This window comes from Grammomys surdaster, unplaced genomic scaffold (genome assembly GCF_004785775.1).
Source record: "Grammomys surdaster isolate TR1022 unplaced genomic scaffold, NIH_TR_1.0 332325, whole genome shotgun sequence".
Classification (NCBI taxonomy): domain Eukaryota; kingdom Metazoa; phylum Chordata; class Mammalia; order Rodentia; family Muridae; genus Grammomys; species Grammomys surdaster.
The window spans coordinates 79,608-98,829 of NW_021627582.1; the positions used below are offsets into that span (position 1 = coordinate 79,608).

The 19,222-nt window shown below is 42.2% G+C and overlaps 1 protein-coding gene across 1 annotated transcript in view; it reads right to left on the reverse strand.

Annotated features, from left to right (window-relative positions):
• Positions 1-18,809, reverse strand: part of LOC114616500 (complement factor I-like) — a 38,698-nt gene extending 19,889 nt beyond the window's left edge. The window contains exons 1-4 of the mRNA XM_028761946.1: positions 18,676-18,809; positions 8,339-8,618; positions 5,178-5,331; positions 488-669 (exon numbers count right to left, since the gene is read on the reverse strand). Coding sequence (XP_028617779.1) covers positions 488-669; positions 5,178-5,331; positions 8,339-8,618; positions 18,676-18,732 — 673 coding nt within the window. The 5' untranslated portion in view covers positions 18,733-18,809. The remainder of the gene's footprint in view (positions 1-487; positions 670-5,177; positions 5,332-8,338; positions 8,619-18,675) is intronic.
• Between the last annotated feature and the right edge of the window lie 413 nt (positions 18,810-19,222).

Genomic DNA, 19,222 nt, shown 5'->3' on the forward strand with positions numbered 1-19,222 from the left:
TCCTGAAACTCACTCTGTAGACCAGGCTGGCTTCGAACTCAGAAATCCTCCTGCCTCTGCCTCCCAAGTGCTGGGATTAAAGGTGTGTGCCACCACTGCTCGGTGGCAAAATATTTTTAAGTTAGGATAGAGGAGTAACATGACTGTGATTTCTGGGGAAACTGAGGCAATAGGGTGGTCACTTAAGCATTTTAAAGAAATAGATGTAACGTACATAAAATTTAATGCTCAAAAGAGGTGCCAAGGTGTCTCTTTATGTTTAATCAAATTATCTGTGTTGGTTATTTGATTCCTCATGTTTGAGGAAGCAGAGGAGGAAGGTCATTTTGCTTTCACACAGGAACCTGGCTGGTAGGCTTTGAGTGGCACAGAAAGAACAGCGAGGGTCCCAAATAAAAGTTCCAAACCTCAAAACTTAGTAGGGGTATCACTGTCTCTTTGACAACTGCACATCTCTCAGTGCTTATTTACTATAGGTTCTACCAACCTGCATGCTGTGTGTAGCACACCACACCCGCCAAGCCATGGGGAGTCTTAGTTCTCCTCCTGGTAAAGGTACACTCCGCCAAACTGGTCTCTACTCCCCGGCAACGTACATGCAGGCATTCGGTGTCGTTTATATGGAGATTTAGGGGTATATTAAACCTTCCTTGTATGTCACGAACACCCCTGCAAACAGAATGAGTGAAAACTGGTGGAAGAACAATTTAACTTTGTGTTTATAACCTTATCACAGGAAGTAAGGCTCTACAGAAAAACTTTCCCCGAAATGATTTTAAAAGACTGTAGAAGACACTAACACTAAAATAATCTATTTGAACCAACCAGTCAGGGTTGAAAACACAGCAAACATTCAGGGAATGTTATTTTCCCAACTTTATTAAGAAGGAATGCTTCCTTTCATTTTGTGTTTCCTTCTCATCGGAGAAGGTCATTCCTGGCTTCTCCTTATCATGTTATTTTGTTCATTCAAAAAGACAGTGAGTTGTCTTGATCAGAGGATTCTGGAAGTATACATCAGTAAATGTCAGTACAGATATATCTTTTCTTTTGAGGAGTCTTCACTCTTGCTCCTGCTTTGGAAGCCTCATGTGGCTGATCGTATCATCGCTCAAGGCCATATCCAGAGGTTAGGCATGGCCCCTTGGAAGAGGGATTAGGCCACCCACCCATCTCAAAAATTTTAACCCAGAATTGTTCCTGTCTAAAGGAAACACAGGGACAAAGAGTGGAGCAGAGACTGAAGGAAAGGCCATCCAGAGACCACCCCACCTAGGGATCCATCCCATCTGTAGACACTAAACCCAGACACTATTGCTGATGCCAAGAGGCTCTTGCTGACAGGAGCCTGGTATAACTGTTCCCTGAGAGGCTCTGCCAGTGCCTGATCAATACAGATGTGGATGCTCACAGCCAACCATCAGTCTGAGCACAGGGAACCCAATGGAGGATTTAGGGGAAGGACTGAAGGAGCTGAAGGGGATTGCAATCCCATAGAAAGTACAACAATATCCACTAACCGGACCCCCCCAGAGCTCCCAGAGACTAAGTCACCAACTAAAGAGTGCACATGGAGGGACCCATGGCTCCACCTGCATATATAACAGAGGCTTGCCTTATCTGGCATCAGTGGGAGGGGAGGCCCTTGGACCTGTGGAGGCTTGATGCAATGCCCCAGCATAGGGGAATGCTAGGGTGGTGAGGCGAGAGTGGGTGGGTGGGTGAGGGAGTACCCTCATAGAGGCAGGGGGAGGGGGTTTGAGGTGAGGAGTTCATAGAGGGGAAACTGGGAAGGGGGATAACATTTGAAATGTAAGTAAATAAAATAACCAATAAAAAAAGAAAGGGGGAAAAGACTTGGGAGGTCAACTGTTTGAACTCTAACAGTTTCATTTGACTTTTACAATAAACTATGTCTTTGGTTGAACCTTGATAGTATTAAGGCTGTATTTTGGCATCTCTTTGGAGATTAATTTTTGTTGTCAATTTTGACATTCTCTTTAGGAAAGCACACTGCTTAGCTGTGTCTGTGATAAAGAATATTTCCAGAGAGAACTAGTTCATGACAGCTCTGACATAATGAATTATTTAATCCATTGGTATGTTCATAATACGATAGTCTTATTTGGGATGGCAAATGGGTGGAGTCTCATTAGAGGAAGTAGGTCAGTGGGGCATATACTTTGGGACCACATCTTGTCTCTGGCCCCTTTGGGTCTGTTTGTCCATCATGAGAATCCTTTTGCTACACATTTTTTTATCAGTATGACAATCTGATGTCTCACCTCAGACCTAGGATTAATGGACCCGGTCATGACAGAGGGAGCCCTCTGGAACTGAGAGGCAAAAATACATATTTTCTGTTGTTAAGTTTCTCTCCTATACAATATTTGTCAGGGCAATACAAAAAGCAAGTAATATAATACTGTTCTCTGACATCTCAGTTTGTTCAAAATGTGTGACGAGAACCTTTCTCTGTTTCCCAACAGCCCAGAAATAATGACTCACAGTGAGCAGTTACTCTAGGGTGTTCAGTTGTTTCCAACTTCTCTTTAGGGGAAAATGAATTAAAATGGAAAGTTGAGCAAAGATGTATCAGAAATGGAAATAGCAGTAAAACACTAATTTAATGTAAGTAACAGATTAACTAGAATGAAAAGCAACTAGAGAACACAAGAGGGTATTTCTAGTTTCTGAGTCCATAATGAAGATACAGAATAGTCATACAAAAAAAAAATCCACTGGAGGCAATTTGAGGAATAAAGACTATGAAAATTTTCACATGTAAAATTATATAATAAAATTATAGAAAATACGATAAATGGGCCTGGGTTGTAGCTGGTGGGTTGGATTTGCCAAGCATGCACAGAGCATTGGATTTCATTTCCAGCACTCTGTCAGCTAGGTGTGGTGGCACAGGCCTATAACCAAAGCATTTTTAGAGATGGTGGCAGACATAAGTTGAAGGGCATCCTTGCCTCCATGGTGTTTGAGGCCAGCCTGGGCTACATGAGACTCTGCCTCAAAAACAAAGCAGAGAAGATATATGTTAAATGCCAACAATCCTCACTGGCTGAAATCAGAGAAGTCTGTCCATGAACTTAGGAAATTTATGGGGAAAAATATACCAGGGAATTAAAGACTAAGATTTCTTTTTGGTGGAAATGATAGGTTGCAGGTACAACTATGAAAAATCATAAGTATCCCGTGGCTCACCCAAATCACAAAAGGGCCACTCATGAACTCATAGCAGCTCGGCTCCTGGCACAACATCCACACAAGATCAAGCCAGTTTAAAAAAAAAAAAATCCAGAGCGGGTGGGGGAGAGACTCAAGGGGCCTGGCCCCAAGTTGAGGAGTTATTGTTAATTGATAGCTCTCAGGGAGGGAGAATCATTTATCTTTGGGGGTGTGGCCACTATTCATGCGCCAGTGAATGGCTCTCCGCCCATGCACGTACCATCAGCATTGAATGGATTCTGGGTAATAAAAGGTGAAAGGAAAAAAAGAAAAGAAGAAAGGAAATACATGGTGTTGGGGGAAGGAACTATTACAGAAGAAGGTGATTCAGAGATAATGTGGAAGGATTCTACCAAAATGTATTATAGCCTTGTATGAAATTCTCAAAGGGTAGTATTATATATAAAAGAATATATTTAAAGGAAAAGAAAGAAAGAAAGAAAGAAAGAAAGAAAGAAAGAAAGGAAAAGATTTGAGTAAAACAGTTAACAACTTGGTTATTGTAACAGATATATGTTTCATAGATCTCTGAATGTTAAGTATTTAAAATAAAAAATCAAATTTCAACACATATTTTAAGACGATAACCATAGAGAGACAATTTATAATAACAATATAATTAACTAGGAAATGAATAAGCAATAGTTAATTAGAAGCAAATGAATTTGTTCATCTGTAAAGTACAGAAGAAACTTCAAAACTGCATCCAAAAGGAAATTGTGTTGGAAAATTAGGATATGTTATGAATTGAACTATAAATAAAGTGTCACTTATGGAAACCCCAGAGGGAAACTGTACCTCACATACTTCTGGTAGTAAAGTAAGAACATCTGCAAATGGTTTGAGCTAAGCATTCAAAGAAGTCAAAAGCAGGAGGTCTGGGGTGAATTGCTTCACGGGCATCAGGAAGCATAGGCTCCATCTCAGGACTGCCTCTTTCAGTAACAACTAATAATAATAAAAGAGGGAACTTAAGAAGGAAAGGGGACGCCGGGATCACGTGAAAAATTAAATGAACTTCCCAGCCAAAGAGACAATTCCCAGAGTGAGGGTATGGCCTCCAGAATGGAAGGAAATCCTTTTTTGGCTATACATCTGAAGAGACTGGGTTAGTATCTAGACTATATACAGAATGATGGGGCTGGGCGGTGGTGGCGCATGCCTTTAATCCCAGCACTTGGGAGACAGAGGCAGGCAGATTTCTGAGTTCGAGGCCAGCCTGGTCTACAGAGTGAGTTCCAGGACAGCCAGGGCTGCACAGAGAAACCCTGTCTCGAAAAAAAAGAAAGAAAGAAAGAAAGAAAGAAAGAAAGAAAGAAAGAAAGAAAGAAAGAAAGAAAAGGAAGGAAAGGGAAGGGCTGGTGAGATGGCTCAGTGGTTAAGAGCACTGACTGTTCTTCCGGAGGTCATGAGTTCAAATCCCAACCACCACATGGTGGCTCACAACCATCCGTAATGGGATCTGATGCCCTCTTATGAGGTGTCTGAAGACAGCTACAGTGTACTTACATATAATAAAGAAATAAAAACCCTCGGGCCACCCAGCTCTTGGGAGCAAGAAGGAGAAGGAAAGGGGGACAAAAAAAGAAAGAAGGAAAGGGGAATCTAGTTAAAGATAAGAGTAAGGATGTAGAAGTAAGAGCATTTGTAAGTACAAAACTAAGACTAATCAAGCACCTCAGGAAAAGTGGATGCCATTCTAGATGCACAAAACAGTCAGCAGTGTATGTGAGGCGTGAGAGTCTCCACGGGATTCCACGCTGACAGGCCCTGTGCTCGGCTCTCCGTGCTGAGCTAACTTGGACATTCAGTTTCTACAACAGTGCTGTGAGGTGTGAGGTGGGTAGTTAGCACGCTCAGGTTACATAAAAGACACTGTAGAGAGATTAGGCAGTCGAAGAGAAAACAGTTGGAGATCACTTGTGAAAAGCACTCACTGTGGAAATCCCAGGTCGAGGCAGGCCACGTTGGCCTCTGTCATGCTCCAGCTATTTTTACATATGAACATTTGCTCATCTTGGTTCACAAGTTTGACTTGAACAATTCCCTCTGTGTCTGTATTTCCATAAATTAAGGAGACATTAAACTTTCCTGAAATAAAAAAAAATAAAAGGATGGACAATATTTCAGTATTTATTTTCTCTCCTTTTCACTTTTTTTTGTTTGTTTGTTTTTGTTTTTGTTTTTTTTTAAAGATTTATTTATTTTATTTATGAGTACACTGTCGCTGTCTTCAGACACACCAGAAGAGGGCATCAAATCTCATTACAGATGGTTGTGAGCCACCATGTGGTTGCTGGGATTTGAACTCAGGACCTCTGGAAGAGCAGTCAGTGCTCTTAACCACTGAGCCATCTCTCCAGCCCATGTTTTTGTTTTTTTCGAGACAGGGTTTCTCTGTGTACTGTGTAGTTCTGGCTGTACTGGAACTCACTCTGTAGACCAGGCTGGCCTCGAACTCAGAAATCCTCCTGTCTCTGCCTCCCAAGTGCTGGGATTAAAGGCGTGCGCCACCACTGCCCGGCCTCCTTTTCACTTATCTTTATTAAAATACCTAATTTCAAGTTAACTTTGAACGTCATAATGATTTTAGCAAATGATATGCTATTATTTTGTGAGAGCTAATTCTCACATCAGTCCTTAAAGACTGTTATCCTTCAATCCAAGACATTACTTAGTTACCCACGTGATGAACTGGAATTTGCTTTACTAACTGCTGTGGTTTGAATGCCAATGGCCCCATAGGCTCATATATTTAAATAGTGCTCTCTAGTTGGTGGAACTGTTTGAGACGGAGGCGTGGCCTTGTTGGAGGAGGTATTCCACTGGGGGTGGGGGGGTGTCAAAAGCTCATGCCAGACTCAGTTAATCTCTTCTGTCCCCTTCCCTCTCTCCTTCCCTCCCTCCCTCCCTCCCCGCTCTCTGTGTGCATGTGTGTATGTGTGTGTACCAGCATAGGCCATAAAAGAGTTTTCAATCTCCTGCACAGAAGCTACACGCAAATTGTAAGCCACGCAACACTGGTACTTGGGGTCCAAAATCTGGTACTCTGGAAAAACAAGGAGCTCTCTTAACTGCGGAGCCATGGCTCCAGCCGGCTCCTAGCAAGACCTTTTTACTGAATACTGAATGGATGGCCTGGTGACTAATCCCTTTAACCAAGCAGAAGCAAAACTGGGGAGATTGCCAGGGGCCGAGGAGCTAAGAGCACCACCTGGGAGCCACCTGACTCAAAGAAAGACTGTGTTCCTACTTGAAGTGGTTATCACTTCAATCACTACTATCTAAAAACAGCTTATAAACAATGCGTCATGGACCCTACACGGGGATGCTTAATTGATTGTGGGTGGCAAAGGTTGGTAAAAAGGTTCCTGAAAGCACACACAAGAGTTAATTAAAACTCAAATTTATAGCTCTCTGGTGATGGCGCTGGATTAATCCCAGAGATCAGGAAGCAGAGGCGGGTGGATCTTTATGAGTTTAAGGCAAGCCTAGTCTACAAACAGAGTTCCATGACAGCCACGGCTACACAGAGTAACCCTGTTCTTTAAAAAAATGTAAGCCATCTAAGGTGTTTCTGGCAGTGCACGGCCGCGTTGCTTCACGTGACATCACTGCAGCCGCGGTTCTGAACACACAACATGCTTCACTGAGCATGCGTCATGCCGTGCAGTGCGAATGAACACAGCCAAGAGTACTTTGGCTCAGATCCAAGACTACTGTACTTCCCCCCCCCCCCCCCTGTGTGTGCAAAAAGGTTTTTTTTTATATAAGAATAATGGGTTTAATTTACGGGAAACAATGATTTTAAAATTTTCCTGCCATCATTTTTCAGCACATGAACCCCAGATTGGTTTGCATCTTTGGGTTGGGTTTTTAACAGAGTTTTGATTTTTTTTTTTTAAAAAATTGCTGTTTGAGTTCCTGATTTCAGTAAATTTTTTTAAACAATTAAGTGAATTTTGGATTGAGATCAGGACAGAATTTCCAACAATTTCTGAAATGGTCTTATAAACATATGTCTGTCACGTTGTACTATGTATTTATGTGAAGAAAAATTCTCAGCTCTAATAGACTCTAAAATCAAAATATTGGAAAAACCCTGGTGATTATGCTCTACAGTGTCAAACAATCAGGCAAGATTCCTGTAAAAATAAGCCGTTCATGTACCCTTGCTACTCTGTGGGTTCTTCTTTTTCTTACCCTTTATCCTTCCAGGTTTCATCCCTATAACAATATTGGAGAGAAAGAAAGATTGAGGGGGGAAGAGGGAGAGCCCTGAATCTAATTTTTCTTTTGTTTCTTCTTTGAGTATGATTACTAACAAACCACACCCAACCCCCCTGAACGACCAACAACCATTCTGGGTATTAGTAATCTGTCTAAACTCCACCTCCACAGTTACCTGGCAACAGCTAGGTATGCTCCTCCCCACAGTTACCTGGCAATAGCCAGGTAGGCCTGCCCACTATAAAAGGGACTGCTTGCCCCCCCTCCCTCTCTTGTTCTCTCTTGGTCCTTTGACCCCGAGCCTGCAGGTTCGCCGTCCCCTCTCCCTTCTCCCCTTCCCTTCCCCCTCTCTCCACATGGTCATGGCCGGCCTCCACTCCTCTACTCCTCTCTCTCTCTCTGTTCTCCCTCTCCTCTTCCCTATCTCCTGAATAAACCTCCCCTCGTGGAACCATCTGGTCTGTTGTGATCTGTTACAAGCTGCACGGGGAAACCTTTCACTGGGCCCTTAGTATTTATAGACCTCTGAAAAGTTCCCAGAATTCTAAATGTCACACAATTACAGAAACTACCTGCAGCTGGCAAAACCACGCCTCTGCCGGAGCATGAGACAAATCAGAGTCAGCTGCTGCAGAAGTCCGAAGCAGCCCCGTATCCCCACACCTGGGATATTTTCAGAGTTACTTTAAAATTTCCTGGGTGAAAGGGGCGGGGGGACTCATGAATGGAACAAAGTTTAAGAAGGCATTGTCTAACGAATTTTAAGTTGTCATCAGAATATTTCACAGCTAAAACATTTAGTGACCGAAAGGATGGCATATCACTCACTGTCTTGTTCGAATGGCTTGCTTACACATGTCTCTCCTACCTTCAGTTGTGCATGTTCCATTATTTAAGAACTTTATCTCTGGGTGAAGACATTCGAAACTCTTCTGGTGACAGTATGTCGGGTAGCTTCTTCCATTAGTGGCGCACACTGGTGTACCAGCCTTTGGGCACTGGTAAGGGAGTTTGCAGAGACAGGTTCCCTCAATACATCTCTGCCATGGCTGGCAGAAGACTTTGTTGCAGGAGCGATGCGTGTATTTTTGAAGTAAGCATTTCTGTTCTACCAGATCCTCCTGAGGCGGACCTGATGCTGGCGTGCTCTGTGAAGAGGGAATAACAAATGAAAGTTTTCCGTGCTCTCGGAATGGGAGGAAATGAAGGAAAAGACCAAGACGCGCCTAGCCAGCAGCACAGGTGAGGGTATGGCCTGTGGTTTTGTGAATCAGACAACCTGACTCCCAGCCCCAGTTTTGGGCAGGTTATGCTCATAGAATGTGAGTGTTCTCATCTGCACAGTGAGGGTGAGCGTTCCTACTCATTGCAATTTCAGTCGAAGGGTTAGAAGCACTATCACTAATGTTTGCCAGGTTTCAGGAACACAGTTAATCGAGCTATTGTAAGGAGACTGGGATAAAAGTGTGCCTTAGAAGAGATCAGTGAATCCCGGTGTCACGGTAGATACAGAGTAACAAGCTAGATGCGGGCTACAGTCTAATGGGATGAATTTGATGCGTGTCATTTATTAATTCTGTTATTAAATGCAAAAGTGTTCAATGAACTACTAGTACATGTAAAATGATGCTAGGACGAGTGTGGCAGCCTCTATCTTCTAAGTGCTTGATTGTCTGATGATAACGAGATAGGGACATACAGTATATAACAGATTAGTGTTAGACAAGGCAGAGGGTGTGTGGAAAAATGTGCTGCAAAGACAACACAGTACTTTAGGAGAGAATCAGGGTGGAGCATGTCTTCCTAGGTCTCTAAGAAGTAGCAGCGCATGAGGAAGGCCAGGACAAACAGGCTGGCGCTAGAAGAAGGAACACTGCACAATACATACTTGGTTTAGTAAGCAGTCCTAACCCTGGAGTGAACATCACTGAGTGCTGCAGATGAGCTGTCACTCACTGGCTATGAACCTGGGGAAACAGAGGCAGCGAGAGCAGAGTGTGATGACGACTTTGAAAAGCACTGGGCAGGGTGTGACAGCATCCAGTACTTTCATTCGTGTGGGAGGTCAAGGGCAGCTTCATGGGGAGTAAAGGATAATACTTCCCCTCCTCCAGCACTACCAAGGACCATCTGATATATGTGTATCAAATTCCATTAATGGCTGGCCAGTGGTGGCACACACCTTTGATTCAAGCACTTGGGAGGCACAGGCAGCACTTGTGAGTTCAAGGCCAGCCTGGTCTACAGAGTAAGTTCTAGGACAGTCAGTGTTACACAGAGAAACCCTGTCTTGAAAAACAACAACAACAAAAATTCCTTTGATGACCAATCTTTCCCCATGAATTTATTCTCCATGTTTTGGTGTGATGTATTCTTTTTTATGGATATGCCATTAAAATAAAATTATTTTTCAAAAATAAAGTGATGGATGATATCACAAAAGATTAATTTTTGAATTATTAAAGTGTTTATGTGTTTAATTTTTTTTTTTTTTTTGGTTTTTCAAGACAGGGTTTCTCTGTGTAGCTCTGGCTGTCCTGGAACTCATTCTGTAGACCAGGATGGCCTCGAACTCAGAAATCCACCTGCCTCTCCCTCCCAAGTGCTGGGATTAAAGGTGTGTGCCATCACAGCCCAGCCATGTTTAAATTTTTTAATTCAAAATGTATTTATTTGTATAGTAGTGTGATTATAAAGAAATAAATTCATGTATCTTAGGATTCATTTGTGTTGTGTAACATTATTCCTGGAAAGACAAAGATGTAAACAAATATCTACTCACCCCAAACAGAGAACAAGAACAGACCAAAGTGAGCATACCACCAGAGTCCAATTTGGTGAGCCAATGGATTTTACTGGGGCTTTACTTACAGAAACAGAAATGACCCAAAGAGATCTATATCACCAGAAGCCCAGCCAGTGCGTGTGATGGGCCAAGGAAGCTGGAACATGCTGCGTAGCCAAAGAACAAAATAAGTCCTTGTTAAAAGGTCTTTCTACTGCTGGCTAGCTGTATGATCTTTGGCAAGTAGCTTTTCCCATCTCATCATGCTTGGACTAAATAAATGTTCTCAGTTACCAAGGATCAAATTGAAGGAAGACAGAACATTGCAAATTATTAAATAGGTAGATAAGTGGGCAGGGAGGTTTGGGGTCAGATCAAACTGGCTTTTTCCAATTTGCTATGGTTTATTCCATGGCTGCCAAGAAACTCTTTCTGAGGCTTTTTACCTCTCTGGAAAGTGACTAGACAATCCTTGTAGATGGGCTATGCAGCCTTTCTTTTCTATAAATTCATAAGTTCCTACCTTCAGTCTCACCCTGCCGTCATTTAAAATGACCCAACAGGCTAAATGCATTGTGCCAGGTCCAAGGAGGACAAATGTCCTGGGTTCTATAAGAAAAGCAAGCTGAGCAAGCCAGGGGAAGCAAGCCAGTAAGTAACATCCCTCCATGGCCTCTGCATCAGCTCCTGCTTCCTGTCCTGCTTGAGTTCCAGTCCTGACTTCCTTTGGTGTTGAACAGCAATGTGGAAGTGAAAGCTGAATAAACCCTTTTCTCCCCAACTTGCTTCTTGGTCATGATGTTTGTGCAGGAATAGAAATCCTGACTAAAAACAAAAGGTTAAAGGAAGAAGGAGGAGGGGAGAACGGAATATAAAGTTTTGTCTCTCTTTCTGGATGAGTGATTAGGAGAGCAAGACTAAACATCCGGATCAGAATCCTTCCCAATGGAAAAGTGTTCATCTACTATAACATAATTCCTCTCATCGTGGTCTTCAATTATGCGTTTTCTCACTGGTTTGATTGGTCCAGTCAGCTTGCCCCATCCTTAGGTGAGAACCCTGCTTCTGATGGAAAGTAATGGGCCAGATACCTTCAACTTCTTACCCAGCAGATGTTCTGCTTAGATTGAAAAGTAGGATGCTTATTAGTCCCTCATAGTCAATTGTTTCAAGTTACATAGGAAATTCAATAGTCTTTATCAGTTTTGGTTGGGACTTTTTTCTTATTATTTTTTAAAAATAAATATCCCTCCTTTCCCAGACTCAGAATACAGTTGGAGCTGGTGAGAAGATGGCCGCACAGTGTAGGCAAGAAGGGAGGGATCTTGCCTGCGTATCTCAAAAAATAGAAAATACTATTTTGAAATCAGCTTTATTATTTTGCTTTGGGGATAAAAAAGAAGATCATTGGCCTAGTTAGTTTTTGTAGCTCTCCAGAACTCAGGGTCAGTAGTATATAAGTGAGGACAAAGTTTGCTCTCCAGTCCTCCCTGACCACTGTAATTTGCATCTAATGGCCCTATAGCCAGACTCACAAAGAAGTGATTTAATCTGTTCCCCAGGTCTCACTGCTATAAGTAATACTGCAGTGAATTTCTTTATTAATGTACATTTCCTGCAAATGCTCCTTCCATCTGGCAGACATGTGCCTGGATGTGCAATCACAACTCTAAAGAATAAACAGCGTTAATTCTGGAAAGTATTACTCTGTTTTTCTCAACAGAGGTTTTCTCTCCTTCCTGCTTGTGGTTCAAGGTGCAAATTCTCAACCTTCTGTCCCTGCTGTTCCACCCACTACCTAAACTCCTGTTGCCATGCCTCTACTCTACCATCATGGACTTCTTTCCTTTGGGAACTGTAAGCTCCAATAAACCTCTTGTATTTAAATTGCCTTTGTCATGGAGTATTGTTTGTTTGTTTGTGAGACAGGGCCTCACTATGTAATTTTGACTATCCTGGAGCTCACTATGTAGATGAAGCTGGCCTTGAACTCACAAATATCTGCTTGCCTCTGTCTCCCAACTGCTGGGATTAAATGTGTATAACACCACACCCTATGGTTATGGTGTCTTATTGCAGCATCAGAAAGGTAATTAATACAAGTCTCAAGGCAAAGCAGCTTGAACAAACAGATGAATATGAACATACTGAGGTCCCTACAGAATTCTTAGGGTTGTTAAAGCAAAAAGATCCTACATAGATATTGATCCAGGGACAACAGAAACTTGGAAATGACTTTCACTAGCGTTCTAGTTTGGTTTCTTTTCCTATGATAAAAGACAATCCAAAACAACTTTGGCTTATAGATTACAGTCTACCACTGAACGAAGCCAAGTCAAGAACTCAAGGCAGGATCCTAGAGAACTGACTCACAGACTATGGCAAACAAATACTTTCTGCAAGCTTGCTCAGCTACCTTTCTTTTAACAGCCCAAGTATACCTGCCCAAGGGATGGCACCTCCCACAATGCACTGGGCCCTTCCCCTCAATCATCAATCAAGATAATGCCCCACAGACCAATTTATTGGAGGCAATTCTACAACTGAGGGTTCCTTTCCCAGGTATGTCAAGTTGACAACCAAGGCTAGCCATAATTGGCCAGAGTATTCCAAATACACAAAATAAAGAACAAGAGGTAGATGAAGCTCTGGGGATGCATATTCTCAACTGCAAAATAGCCTGTAACATTTTCAGGAGCAAGGCCCAGGTTAGGGAAAGGAAGGAGCATCAAAAGATGAAATTAGCAGATAAAGGGATTCAAACACCATTTTGTGACCCACCACAAGGAATAACCAGATCTAAGGTAGAAAACCCCGTTCCAATCTCCAGATTGGATGGGACACCTACTGTGGAAGCAATCCAAAGCACCTTCTGCAAGCAAACTAGTAAAGAAAAAGAAAAAGGGATGCCCCTACCTACACAGAACTTTTAAAGATTTTATTTTATTTTTAAACATGTGTTTGTGTACATGTAGTCATGCGTATGTGTACATGAATGCAGACACCTGTGGAGGCCAGAAGATGGTATCTAATCCCCTGGAGCTGGAGTTATAGGTGATTGTGTGCCACCTGATGTGTTACTGGGAACTGAACTCAGGTGCTCCAAAAGAGCATTAAGCATTCATAGTTTGTGTGCTATGTATCCAGCCCTGCATAGAGTTCTTGAAGAGGATAGATGTCTTAGTTAAGGTTTTATTGCTGTGAACAGACACCATGACCAAGACAACTCTTATAAATGACAACATTTAAATGGGGCTGGCTTACAGGTTCAGAGGTTCAGTCCATTATCATCATGGTGGAAGCATGGCAAAGATCAGTCAAACATAGTCCTAGAGAAGGAGCTGAGAGTTCTACATAATGATCCAAAGGCAACAGAAGGAGGCTGGGACAACACTGGGCATCGCTTGAGCATATACAAGACCTCAAAGCCTGCCTCCACAAAGACACGCTTCTTCCCACAAGGCCACACCTTCTCCAATAAAGCCACACCTCCTAATAGTTCTGCTCCCTATGGGCCAAACATTCACATGCTTGAGCTTATGGGAGCTGTTCCTATTCAAACCCCACAGCGGAAAATGAATGGCTCACCAAATGTAGGGGTTCATGTTTGTGATCAAGAATGAGTCCTGCAGCTCACACTGACCCACTGTTCTGTCAGAGCTTCCTTCATGGAGCCCTGGCAACTAGGAGGAGGAGAGAACACACTGTTGGATTTTCTCATTGGCACATGGCCAACTACTTGATTCTGAATATAAGCTTCCCAAACTTTCTGGAAAGACAAAGATTCAGGAGAAACCTCAAAAACATTATTTTCTTACTTCTTAGACTGTCAAATGAGAAATGCATACTAAAAGAATCATTTCCTGCATGTGATGAATGTACTGTTCAATTGTTGGGATGGGATTTATTGGAATCTATGTCAGAGTAAGCCTGAAGAATGGACATCTAACCACCACCAGAACAGACTTGTGTCCTCTAAGCTGAAACAAACCAAAGAAACCTTCTAAGAGGTAAGGCTGGACATGTGAGCAGCTGGGAGTCTGGGATGGGGAGAAAGGAAGACTATACAAACATTTACATTTGTCTCATTCCAAGAATTCCAAATTTGAGGCCATAGCCACTGAAATAACATACTAAGAAATGTATTGAATTTCTACTTGCGTGAACTTGCTTGAACTATACTTTCTTGTATATGACCTCGGTTATCCTTTCTGGTCCCACTTAACATACAGTTTTACTAGTACAAAAGCCAAGACTGGGGACATTAGCCAGGTTGTGGAAGATACTATCCTAGTGGTGTCAAACCATAACTCACCATCCGGACTAGGGATTTCAATTCTGGATCTCAAAGATGCTTTTTTTTTTCCTTCCATACAATCATAATGTCATCCTGAAAAAGTCACACATACTAAAGAACTTTTGTGTGATTGTATCCAGACAGCCGAATGAGTGGATGAGTTTATTCCAGCCATCTGACTCTAACAGGCCTGCCAACCATAGGATGTTCACAGTAGGGAGTGGTTCTATGGAACAAGAACTTGTAAAGATGGGTATCTAGTGGTATTATGTCAAACAACAATGGTGACAGGAGCCCCTTGGCATAGAAGATGGAATTTATAGTCCTAGTGAAGACCCAACTGGGTAAGGATAGGAGAGCACAAAATATGTTTTTTCAGGGTTCATTCCCAGGAAATCATTGTTGGTGTTGTTGATTGTAGTCAAATCCAGGACCCAGCACATGCTAAACACATGCGCTAACACCAAACTACACACCAAGACCCATGGAACAATTTGGAAAGAGAGAGATTGTTAAACACTTAAGAGGGAGAAATTGAACATGCTAGCAAGCTTCAGATTTATCAGGAGCTGTCCTGGAGTCGGTGGTTATTGTCTGTGACAACAGATATCAAGTTATCTGCCTGTTCAAAAATGCAATAAGAGCAAATCAGAAAGCAAAGTCAATGGCCAGGCTTAGGTGGACCCAGGCTCCTCCCAAAAGGACCCTGATTCCTGATTCTTGAGATTTCACAAATGTTGTCTAAGAATACTCCTAAAGGGTGTGGGAATATTTCTCAGTGGGTAAAGTGTTTTCTGTGTAAACAAGAGTGCCTACCTGATTTTGGAATCCTAGTCCCGATATGAAAGCCAGACATGACAAGAGACCTGGTCTCAAAAGGAGATCGATTGAAGAAGATACATGAAGTTTGCCTTCAGTTCTTTCAATGTGTTCAAATGGATGAGTACACATGTATAGACCACACACAGCACACACAAGAATGTTCCAACAAATGGGGGTTTGATTGGAGTTCTCCCTGCTCCCAGACCCAAAGAAGGTTGGGTCTCTTATATAACACAGAAGGTGAAGTCCTCATCAATGAACCGGCTATGAAGGATGTGATAAGTCAAACATATCAGAGTGGACAATATGATGCTCCCATAGTAAAGAATAACATTACACGACTGTTCAAAAGGTGGCTAAGGGATACATAGGCATGGGCCAAAAGCAACCCAGAGGTTCCCCTCATAGCAAAAGGAGCTTAGTCCAGAGGCACCAGAGCTGGAGGATATTGGCAAATTTTTGGCAGGCTGACTTTACTATAACGCCCAGAGCCACTGGTGACTTTATGTACTTAGTAGTATTTGTGGATGCTGTGGTTGAGTAAAAACTTTGTTCTGTGAGTCTGAAAGGGTTTCTGAAACTGTTAAAACCTTATTGAAGTTCAGGCTGTGTCCAAGTGGCGATGGAGGAGCCTTCATGACAAAACTAAAGATGAGATGCACTTGACGGCTCAGGCTTTCATCAGGAATTACATACTTCTTGGTGACCTCGATCCACTGGCCAGGTGGAAGAGAAGAGTCATATTCTCTGTTTGGATCTAAAAGCCCATGTGTTGAAGCCTTGGTTCCCAGCTTATAGTCTGAGAGGAAACTTTTAAATGGGGCCTAGTAGAAGGAAGTGATGTCACAGGAAGTAAGTTAATGCTTTTAAAGGAGACATCAGCGCTGTTATCTATTTCTGTTGTTTTGTTTTCTGGTCTTCCGGATATGAATGGGTCTCCTCTCCCACACAGTCCTGCTGTGATGTAGCCGTGTGGTTACAGTTCCAAAACAGCAGTTCCTGACAATGAGGGACTAAGATATCTGAAACTTTGGTCCAAAATAAAACTTTTCTCCTTATAAGTTGATTAACTTGGACATTGTTTTTCATAAAGAAAAACAGATACTCTTAGAAAAAATTCAGTTTGTCTGGGAGCCACTTTGACTTGGGCCAAGGCCTTGTCAGTTGTCTTTCTTGCAGAGGGGTCCTCCACAAATGGTCCAAACAAGCCCTTATGAAGTGGGAGACTCGGAGGGAACTTGAAAGTGACAAATACTGTCAGGTATGCATAACCACTGAGAACCAGTCTCACTGCTACACAATAAGGCTGCTCCTAGCAGCTGATGTTTCCTACAGATGGTCTCCTTACAACTTCTGCCCCTAAGCCTGGGTCTTTATGCTATTTAGGAAAAGCAAGCATAACAGTCAGCTCCATTATCCCTGGGCTAGACTTTATGAAGTGTTCCTGATGGCCAGTTCCTTGGTGGGGCTGAAAGATGTCAAGCCACAGAGCCATCACATATGGGTTAAGTTTGTCTTGCACAAGTTAAGACACTACAACACCCCATCTGCAGGAACATTATAGGAAAAGGAAACTGTGCTTTGGAAAACACCAGGGCTGAAATGACCCAAACTTTGATTGGCTTTATTTTCTAGATACTGATTTCTCTAAATGAGGGAGTGAACTCCTGATCGATCTCAGGTCACTCTCAGAATAGTCTACTGAAGCTAAGTACATAATGAATGACTAATGACCCATTGGATAATCTACTGGGTCTATTGCTTAGTCAACGGGGATGGTCTTCTAATACTAACTCACTACCTGGATAGTTCCAAATGGATTCCATGATGTTCCAAATAGTTCCAGGCAGTTTCACCCCCTAACTCTGCCTACTTCTAGTTATTTGCTGTAGTTCAGCCTCTGACGTGTGGGCTAGCATGGTAACCGTGGGAAGCGTTGGATTATGTATGCACAGACCAAGTGTTCCCTAACCTCCAATCACCTGCTGCAACCCTCGGCTGTGACCAGCCCAGAGCCTTTCCTCAGAGGCAAAGACTAGTTCCCCTGTCTCCAGTTGGCTGAAGTGTGAACAAACTCTCTCTTGCAATCTGCTGTTTCTGTGACCAGCATATTGCACAACAAATGGGTCACTCTGATAGGATAGATTTATTTACCTGTGGGACAAGGCGTCCTTAAAATACCTACTTCCCTGTCTGCCTGAAAGGGCTGCAATGGGTCATTCTCCCCAAATATCAAATCAAACCTGGAATCACGGGTCCAGCGTTAATCTCACTTGTTCCATGGTCTCTTCCCGACCTCTCAGCTTTGGGTGATCTCTCCTCTCACTGAAGTTATTTGCCATCTGGTATTTTTTACCATTTTGGCAATTAGCTATATAGAGATATATTACAATCCTTTTCTTTATAATAGTATTTAAATGATACATATTTAGGAGAAAACTACTACAAAATTTGAGCTTTCTTGGACTAGTAATATGTGATAGCATCCTGTTGAAAGAAGGGACACAATTCCCTGTCAGCCACATGATCATCAGGTGAGCAATACCATCTTGCCAGGATACCCAAGACATTGTGTTTTGATGCCCTGACATGGATACAAAATGCCCAGTACTCAGAACAATATTCAGCAAATTCCATATTATAATTTGTGCTTCATAAAATGGGCTTTTATTGAGTGATTTTGCCCAACTCCAGGGTAGTGTGCTTTGAGCATGGTTAAATTCGAGTAGGCTACACTATGAAGTTCAGTTACACTTACTACATTTCCCGCTTACAATACTTTCAATGTATACTGGGTTCAGCAGACTGCAATACCATTGCAAGTAAAGAAGATTTTATGATCCCAGAATATTCCCCTTGTTTCGCATTTTCAAATGTAATTTACATCTTACTTATTGTTTTCCCTCTGGCATATTTAATCATCTTTCTGCAATTTCCTTACAAGGATACCGAAGGAAGAATCCATCTTATCATTTCCCTAACACTATACGTCACATGCAGAAGAAGCGTGATGATCTACTGATGTAATAGAACAGTAAATTATAGCAACGAATCAATAAAGTTCAACTCAATGTTTATGCAATGTACAATGTACAAGCCTATTTAAAAAAAAAACTATTTCCTTAAACTCCTTTTACCAAGCTATTAATAGAGAATATCTGCTACTGTGTATTTGCTCTCTTAACAATTGACCTAATGCAATATTTAAGTCTAAATCATGTCTTTTGAGAATTTTCCTATATTTTTATAATCTTTAAAATGTCTCGTGAAAAAGACTTTCCGTAAAAATCGCATCACTCACCCTGGAAGAACTCAAGTGGAGATACAGGAGTAGCAGAATAAGATGAGCGAGCGTCATGCTGGAGGAGTGTGGGGCTCTGTCTTTCCACTAGAGACTCTTGTCCATTCCAGATACACTCTTGACATTTAATGTTTAACCCCTGAAAAAATATTTAAAAAGGAAAAGCCTCCTAAAGAGCTTTGTACTTTTGAACTGTTAGAGGATTGGGCTAATAGCCAGAGTTTTACCGTAACTGAAACAAAAAACCAGCCTTCCCAGTAAATAGCCGAGACAGACCACCAATAGGAAGTGTTCACACCAGGGGAGACGATTGCTCCATCTCGGCCCAGACAATGACCCGATTTGAATCTGTTTTCCAAGGGACACAGAAAGTACCATGGAAGGGAGTTTTCTCCCCTCTTTTACGTCATTTGGTAAATAAAATTACACTCTTTGGCTTAAGATTGGGGAGAGATCTGTGGTAGCTGAAATGTTGCCTGTCCACATTCTCGACAGGGAAGACTCCTGTCAGGCATCAGTGCCCATTGAAAAAAAGAGAGAAACCGGG